This window comes from Bison bison, unplaced genomic scaffold (genome assembly GCF_000754665.1).
Source record: "Bison bison bison isolate TAMUID 2011002044 unplaced genomic scaffold, Bison_UMD1.0 scf7180017864516, whole genome shotgun sequence".
Classification (NCBI taxonomy): domain Eukaryota; kingdom Metazoa; phylum Chordata; class Mammalia; order Artiodactyla; family Bovidae; genus Bison; species Bison bison.
Window position 1 is genome coordinate 5168744 of NW_011495069.1, and position 9039 is coordinate 5177782.

General features: G+C 47.1%; 1 protein-coding gene across 11 annotated transcripts in view; it reads left to right on the top strand.

Annotated features, from left to right (window-relative positions):
* Positions 1-9039, top strand: part of ZBTB40 (zinc finger and BTB domain containing 40) — a 79306-nt gene that overhangs the window by 55948 nt on the left and 14319 nt on the right. For all 11 annotated transcript variants that reach the window (XM_010830004.1, XM_010830009.1, XM_010830003.1 and 8 more), the window contains 7 exons: positions 1141-1333; positions 3654-3790; positions 4196-4397; positions 4754-4887; positions 6474-6642; positions 6951-7409; positions 8478-8684. In XM_010830004.1, coding sequence (XP_010828306.1) covers positions 1141-1333; positions 3654-3790; positions 4196-4397; positions 4754-4887; positions 6474-6642; positions 6951-7409; positions 8478-8684 — 1501 coding nt within the window. The remainder of the gene's footprint in view (positions 1-1140; positions 1334-3653; positions 3791-4195; positions 4398-4753; positions 4888-6473; positions 6643-6950; positions 7410-8477; positions 8685-9039) is intronic.

Genomic DNA, 9039 nt, shown 5'->3' on the forward strand with positions numbered 1-9039 from the left:
AATCTGATATGTATGAGACATGCATATTTTAAGGAAATATACATACTTTAAGGAAAGAGAATGACTGTGTTCTGTATGGACAAGAAATATGACAACTTTATTAATATATATACATGCCTTTAATAGATATAATACTCCTTTTACATATATAAAACCAATTTGGTTTTATACCTGATTTTATTATTTTTTAAATGGGAGTAATTTGAGAGTGGCATCCTCTGACATGCAACAATGACTGATCTGCCTAACTCTTTCCCCTGAGAGCTGGCTTTTTCCCAAGGGAAGCCTCAGGATTCAGTTACTGTGAACCTATAGACTACATGTACTGAAATAATCCCCAGAGTTATCCACAAGAACCAAGTTATATAGAGTGAGTTGCAGCCCATGAAGAATTAGTTCTACTGTAATAGGAAAATAGCTATAAAGTAACTAACTGTCAGGGATTTGACTTTTCAACCTTTGGAGTCCTGTGCCCTGTTGACTCAGAGAACCCTCTAGCATGCCAGGAAAGAACCAGTGGGTAGAACTGTGGGCTGATAGCTGGAACTGGTATCTGTGGCCACTGGGGAGGAGAGGGGTAATGAGGAACGCACAGGGAAAATAATCCGAAAGTGCACTTTGAATCTGGTTGTTTTGGAGACCACAGACAAACAGAGTATCTGGATATTCAAATTGCTGTATCAATAAAGGAAGGAAAATAATAGCATTGCCCTGAACTTGCAACTTCTGGCCACTTTTTGGATAAAATGGGAAAACACTGTAACCGTATTTATTAATTGCTGGTCGATTTCTCAATCTTAGTGTCTGAACAGACTCAATCTAAAGCTTTGATGTAAACTGCTCGCTCTGTCACATAGGCCTAGCGTAAGAATATTTTCGCAAAATGCAGTGAGGTAAAGAATATGCACAGACCTGAAGTTGAAAGAGAAAGATTTTCATAGAACTGTTTGTTTGAAGAATGCTTTGGATTTTATTGAAACAGAATAAGGAAGAGACTGTGACAGCTAGCTCTAGAGATGAGCAGAGAAGACTTGGAGACGGGGCAGCTGGTAATGCAGTCTTGCTGGGCTTTCCAGTGGTGTGTCAAATACTCTCAGAATTGCCAGTAACTGGTGTCGGGTTGATTGCTCACCACTGCAGGTGATTCTGAATTGCTGTGAGGGCAGCACGCCCAAGGAGACGATAGAAAAGTTGTTGCACAGGATGTCTGAAGAGAAGACCCTGAGTGCTGAGAGTCTGGTAAAACTGCTGCAGGCTGTGAAGATGACGTTCCCAGACTTGGGCCTTCTGCTGGAGAATTTGCAGAAATTAGCCGCTTTGCCAAGCACCACAGGTATAAGTTAATTATTGACTCTCTGGACTGGGATCACTGTTACAGAAAGTGATAACTAAAAACTCCCCATTTGGCTTCTCACTGGGGAGATAAGACAGTGTTAGGAAAGGCCATTGTGAAAGAGAAACTTGCTGTCTCCCATCAGTGATTCTCAGCGTTTCTGGAGTTAGGATTGGAAATCCGAGAATTTCTCCTCCATTAAACTCCCCTGTGATGTGCCCCTGGTTCAGGGTTTACGAAAGTACAGCTTTCCTGGGGCTGAACGCCTGTGGAGCAGATGGGCTCACAAACATGAGCAGCAGGAACTCACTTCCTGACGCCCTCACGCCCACTGGAGTGCCGTCTGCTTCCAGCAGTGCCCAGAGTGGACCACCCCTCGTGTCCAGCCAGTTTGGGTTAATGGGTCCACATCCCATCCCTTAGAAAAACAACCCAGCTCTAGCCAATCCCACTCCCGCACCCCCCCCCCCCCAACCCACCCACCCCATCCCAGAGCATTTGAAACTGAGGTGGGTTTCAGAAAAAGGTATTTGGGAAGTGAGACAACATTTTTACTAGCTGATAGAAATAACATATCCTTCTACAAACCTGAACTGTTCAAAAAATAAAGAAGGAAAGAACCTCAAATCCCACTTGGTTATGTCAGTGTTAGCACATTCTGTCACATTAGTTTTACAGTGTTGAGATACTCTACTACATTTTATCATTTCCCCCACTTAACAGTGTAACCTAAACATTCTCCAGATTTCAGAATACTCCCTAGAGTTCTGGATTTGTTTTTTTAAGGCTGTATAGTTTCCACCATCAGGATACATAGGCTGTTTTACTTGTGCCCGTATCCGGGGGCACGTGTAACCTATCAGTGAAGTCTATCAAGATTCCCAGGGTTTGCATCCTGCCTTCTTTGGTAGCTGTGTGACCCTGAGTAAGTGACGTAACCCTTCTGAACCTCATTCTTTCCTCCATGAGACAGGGGTAAGAATGGTACCTGCTCCTTCGTTTTCACGGCCACTATGCGATAGGATGTAAACACTGAGCACAGAGCTCAGCACGTGATTTTGTCCTTGTCTAGTCGCCAAGTCGTGTCATACTCTTTGCAACCCCGTGGACTGCAGCTTGCCAGGCTTCCCTGTCCCTCACCATGTCCCGGAGTTTGCCCAAGTTCATGTCCATCGAGTTGGTGATGCCATCCAACCATCTCATCCTCTGTTGCCCTCTTCTCCTTCTGCCAGCGTCAGGGTCTTTTCCAATGAGTTAGCTGTTTGCTATCAGGTGGCCAAAGTATTGGAGCTTCAGCTTCAGCATCAGTCCTTCCAAAGAGTATTCAGGGTTGATTTCCTTTAAGGTTGACTGATTGGATCTCCTTGCTTTCCAAAGGACTCTCAAGAGTCTTCTCCAACACCACAGTTTGAACACGTCAGTTCATCAGCGCTCCACCTTCTTTATGGTCCAGTTCTCACACCCGTACATGGCTACTGGAAAAACCATAGGCTTCACTATACACAGGATAGGCACTCAGTAAATGTTAGTTATCTTCTTCATCATCGTCATCTCAAGCTTCTTAGTGGCAAGTATCTTTCTTTAATTGGAGGGTAATCGCTTCCCAGTGTTTTCCTGGTTTTGCCATACGTCAACACGGGCCAGCCATAGGTATACGCAGTGGCAGAAATCTGTGTGCACAGATTTTTTTTTTTTTTTTGCCTTCAGATCATTTCTTAAGGCTAGATTCCCAGAAGTGGAGTTACTGGGCCAGAGAGGAGACTAAATTTTTAAATATCTGCAGAACTAAAGGGAATGCCTGATAGTTTTGATTTTTCTTTGCTTTCAAATAAATATGACCTCTTGAAAGAGAGCCGCTAACAGATTGGCTCCGAGGGCATCTAAACAGAAGGATGGGTCAGCTTCGCTACTGCACTCGCGACTCGTGCCTGCCTGTACTTGGGATCACCACGTGGATGCTTTACCTCGGGCTTGATGGATAATATCCCTTGAATCTGTACATCTGAATCTCTTACAAGTGCAGCCTTCTAATTACCCCCCTGTTGAGCAATCACTAGCTTCTCCCACTGGGCGCTAACTTTCAAAGTACTGGTGGGTTTCGTGGCCCTGCAGCAGTGAGTGATTAAGTGTAGCCCAGAGGAGACGTGAGCACATGTGTGGGAGGCCCCATGCCAGGAGCTGCAGTTGTGCTCCAAAGGAGGCCAGGCTCCCACACCGATCTGCTCCTCCACCCGCATTTGTAACTCCCCTCACGTCACCTGGAAGAAGCCCTTAAGGAGGCTTTGTCGCATCAAACGTTGTTTTGCTAATATCCTTGCAGCCCAAGCAAACCCTGATGATTATGGGATTGAACTATTGAGACGGTATCATGAGAACCTGTCTGAGATTTTCACAGACAACCAGGTGTTACTAAGAATGATCCCACACGTGAAGAGTATAGTCCCTGGAGAAAAAGAGGTAAGAGAGAAGGAGGAAGGGTGGGCATAATGAGACAGAAGGGAAAAGATGAACATATATATTTTTTTTTGTTTAATATATATTCTATATAAGCACCACAGCCATGTTGAGAAATGATAGGCTAGGAAGTCAGCAGAGAAGGAGAAATAGAAGGCGATTCCATTGCTAAGGCAGAGTGACAAGTAGGGTAGTTGTAATGTCTGCAATGATGTGAGGAAGGGCTTTCCAAAGAAGGAATGGAAACCCTTCTCATGCATCAACATCTCTCAGGTTGAAGGAGGTGAAGGATGTTTAAAAACTCCCCAGAAATATGTTCACTGTGACTCAACGCCCAGACTCGCAGTTCTGTAGCTGGACCGCCAGCTAGAAAGTGCCTTACGTGTGTGTTTGTGCTGCGTCCTGAAGGTCATGGAGAAGCTCGTGAGACGTGCTGCTGGTTCTCGTGGTATCCATGCTCTGATGTCAGCAGTTCTAGAGAAGCACACGGTGTCTGCAGCGGCCATCTGGCAACTGCTTCTGGTGGCTCAGGAGACGAAGCCCTGCCCATTGAGTCTGCTCATGGAGGAGATACGAAGGGAGCCCGGCGCTAACGCTTTCTTCCGGGCAGGTAGGGTGCCAGGGACCCTGTGCTCGCTTTGCCCCTCCAGAGGTTATTGTCAGTCTTGCCAGAAAATAGAGCTCTCTTTCAGTCTTCCACATCCCAACCCATAGAAGTAAGGACTGGCAGTTTTGTTCAAGGAAATGGGAGTTTGTAAACCTTTTAAAGTAAAATATGGGCAGTTATTCTACAGTTCTATTAATAATATCATTTCTCCAGTGCTGTTTGGCATTCCCCCCGGCCCCTGCCAAGGTGGGAGCCAGATAAAATAGATTCTCATGCTGAAGAATTGAGTTGAGAAAAGGTGAAAGGGAAAAATGGAGCTCAGAGTTCTGCTCGTGAGTTTTCAATCCTTCTCTGTTCAGTGATGACCCCAGAAAGTGCTGCCTTCGAGACCATCCTGAGGCATCACCGGTCGATCCTAGAGGCCATCCAGCAAACGGCTCAGCTCAAGTGCCTGGCCTCAGAGGAGGAGCGGCTGGTGGAGACTGCGAAGGAGGTGCGCTGGGGATGACAACGCAGCTTCCAGGGGAGTCTCCTAGGGGAGGAGCCAGCTCCGGTTCAGCGACTGCTGTGGGCGACCCCGGGGCCAAACGGCATCTGGCACGCTTTCGCTCTTTTAATCCTCCCCACTCTGCGTGGCGGGTGCTGTCACCCACATCTTACAGATAAGGGACCTGGGGCTCCGAGGGCTCAGTGGCAGATCGAGGATGTGCCAGCCGGTCAGAGAAGCAGCCAGGATTGGAACGCGGGGTCAAGTGACTCAGATGCAGAGTCTGTTCGTCTGAACCTAGGAAAACTCAGAGGGAACCATGATACTCTCCTGTCACACGTTCTAAGAAGCAACTTTTTTCAGAGGAAGAAAAGTAAAATTGGTCTTATCACACGCTCTATTCTGGCTTCTAGAAAGAGCCAAAATAAACATAGAAAGAACAAAGCTTTTGCCCATATGGGGTAGCAAATAGTGCCAACTCATTTTCTGTAAGGCTTCTCGCAATGTGGCCAGCGTCCCAGAAAAACCAGGTGGGGATGGCGGGGGGAATTCACGGATGTTCATCCCAGGATCATGTGCATCTCGAGTGCGAAAGCATCATAAAGGAACATGAAATTTAGCTACAGATTCACCTGTGGTGCTTTCTGCTCCAGATGGGCGTGGCTGTGGTGTGTAGAAGGGTGGTTTCTAACCCTCTACCCAGGTGACAGCCCCACCTTGGTCTGGCTTTCAGATGGGCAGAAGATGGCACACGTTTCTGTGGGGCTTCAGAGGAGAGATGCATCTGCTAGACTCTCCAGCATGCCTCACACTTCAGAGATGGGGCTTCTGCCGTTGATCAGTTTTAGCCTCACTAATTGGTCTCATGCCTGCCTCCAGGGACATCAGGTTTATTTAGATAGACTTGAAAAGAGCAGAAATAAAATATCCCCCAAAATGAAAATTCCATTTGGCCATCTGCGGATGGTTTAGTTTTATTTCTCAGCATACCGATTCTTTCTGCTGATAGCTCTAACATTCTGAGAGGGTGGCTTTGAATAATATTCTTGGCCTCTTTAAAGCCCCTATTTGAACCTTCTTTAAAAAGCTGAGTTTCTTTATGAAAGAAAATGATGTTTAAAAGGGTACATCTAAGTATCTAAAAATGTGAAGCCTGCACTGATCATGCAGAATTGCTTCCCGACACTGAGACCGTTATATACAATGAAAAATTATCTCAGTCTTCGAGACAGAAATGCCAGCAGCCATGTCCTATAACTCTCCCCAAGCATTTGATACTGAGATCTAGAAAAGTTCTTTATGAGACTCCTGCTTTCTGAGAAGATTTCTCGTAGAAAATCCTCAATGATTCCTTGCTTGCACCTTTGTATTTGCACAGTGGTCTTCACATGTGTCTCCTTGTTTAAATTTTGTGAATTTCCCTGTGCTTGGAGAAAAGGGGGGGCCCTCCGCTATATGTATAGCGAGAAACGTGTTATTTATTATAGATGGGGCAATGCCTCTCTGAAATTAGCTTTGTTTTCTAAGTTGAAAACCATAGAAAAAATCTGCTGATGTTAACCACAAACCTTGGTCTCGTGGTATTCATTTAGATTCTGAGCAGCTCCTCTGAGACAGCCAGCCCCGAAGCTTCCCTGGGAGCACTGCTGAGCAGAGCTGCGGAAAAATCCATCTCAGCCACTGAAATATGTCAGCTTCTGTGCAGCATCCACAGATCCTCCCCAGGCCTGCAGCCCGTCATGCGGGAGTTAGCGTGTGCTGGTAAGAAACGGCTGGTGGGGTCCTGTTAGGCCCCAGCTTGTCTCCTTGTTGGAGAGAAGAGGCAGCAGTTCATAGAAGAGTTCATCCATCACTACCTTATTTATTTTGTGTGCTCGGGAATACTTAGAGATATCATAGACCACAGATGTGATTTGTGTTTGTCAGAGAGAAGAGATGACGATGATATTTCATTAGAGTTTGATGAGGGTCCTAAGTAGTTTCCAGTCTCCCCCAAAGAAGGAAAGTTAGAAAGCAAAGTAGAAGCCAGGAGAATTCCCAGAGCCATGCGATCTCTCTCTCCTGCACAGGTTTCCTTACTCAGGAAAAGGGAGAGAAGGAAAGGTGGACAGTGAGTGGTAAATTTTACTCTGAAGGCAAGGACAAAGCAGGTGAAAAGCCATCTGGAGAAGACTGCCAGCCTGGAAACCAGGACAGTCAAGGCGAGACGGCTGCCTTGCCCGAACAACAGGAGAAAGACGCGTCCGCCTCCCCAGACTCTGCCAAGAAGAGCTTCGTCTGTAAGGCCTGCGACAAGAGCTTCCACTTCTACTGCCGCCTCAAGGTGCACACGAAGCGCTGCCGGGTGGCCAGGAGCAGGCAGGTGCAGTGTACGGAGTGTAACGAGACCAAGGACTCCAAGAAGGAGCTGGAGAAGCATCAGCTGGAGGCCCACGGTGCGGGTGGAGAGCCCAGCGTCCCCAAGAAGAAGAAGAAGAGGCTCCCAGTGACGTGTGACCTCTGCGGACGGGAATTTGCTCATGCCTCAGGTATGTTCAGGAAGGCGTGGTCACGGAGGATGATAATTCAAACACAGTGAGTCCCCTACATACGAACGACTCCTGTTCTGAGAGCGCGTGCATTAAGTCCAGCACAGTTAGCCTAGGTGCCCCGCTAACAGGATCAGCTGTGTAGTACTGTGTTATAATGGGTTTATAATACTTTTCACACAAACAGTACATAAAAAACAAACACAGAAAACCTTTTAAATCTTACAGTACAGTACCTTGAAAAATACAGTGGTCCAGTTCAGCAGCTGGCATACAGGGGCACGTTCGCATCTTTGAAAGTTCGCAACCCGAAGATTCATACGTAAGGCACTTACTGTGCTGTAGTTTGGATTCCAGGCCTTGCCTCCAGGATACGGGAAGGACTATGTAAGTGCTTAGAAAATAAAGCAGAGGCAGGGGACTGTTTTGAGAAGAGCAGGAGCTTGGGAATCGGCATCCTGAGCTTTCATTTCCCCCTCTGTCAAATAGGTACCCTGATGAACACCCACTGTTTTGGACGTTATGACGATTTAGGGCTTCCCTGGTGGCTCAGCTGGTAAAGAATCTGCCTGCAATGCGGGAGACCTGGGTTTATTCCCTGCATTGGGAAGATCCCCTGGAAAAGGGAAAGGCTCCCAACTCCAGTATTCTGGCCTGGAGAATCCCATGGACTGTACAGTCCCATGGGGTCGCAAAGAGTCAGACGTGACTGAGCGACATTTCGCTTTCATGAAGATTTGAGACAGTGTAGCTGAGACATCTGGTGCAGTGCCTTCAGCAGAGTTAGTGCTCAGTAAACTGTGGCTGTTGTTATTCATAACGATAGCCAGCTCTTTCTCACCTGGTACTCTGGTTTCCAAGTATTGCTGGTTTCTGGAGAGTAAACAAGCGTCCTAGAAACCAGCAGAAGTAGATTGTTTTCCCTTGCCTGAGACCTAATGAAACAGAAAAGTGAGTTCATGCCGTGCTCTCTCTCGAGGCCTGGCCTGGCAGTGCTCAGGTGTGTCTTCCTGCTGGATTCATAGCTCTGATCACTCGTATCTCCGGTCCCTGGCACGGCTTCCCTAGGCATGCAGTACCACAAACTGACGGAGCATTTTGATGAGAAGCCATTCTCCTGTGAAGAGTGTGGGGCAAAGTTTGCGGCCAATTCCACCCTGAAGAACCACCTTCGCCTTCACACGGGGGACCGGCCGTTCATGTGCAAGCACTGCCTGATGACCTTCACCCAGGCCTCTGCCCTGGCCTACCACACCAAGAAGAAGCACTCAGAAGGTAAGGCGTGGAGGACATCTTCATTCTTCCTGCAAGCATTAAGTGTGAGCTGCCTAGAAACCCACTGGAAATTAGGCATGATAAAAAGTCTCAGGTAGATCAAAAGCAGACAGAATCTCCAGGCCCACAGACGATGGGAAGACCTTTGTGCACAGACATGTAAGATGCTTATGGTGAGAGTCTAAAGAGTGGCCGGCTGACATAATATGGTGACTTACGGTTACAGAATTTACATAAAGCCAGGAATCCCATGGGCTTCGAGGTGGAGGTCAAGCATAAGAAAACTGTGGTTGAGCACACGCTGTGGATCAGGCAGTGGCGGGTGCTAAGTGTCTTACCTGGAATCCCTGTGAGC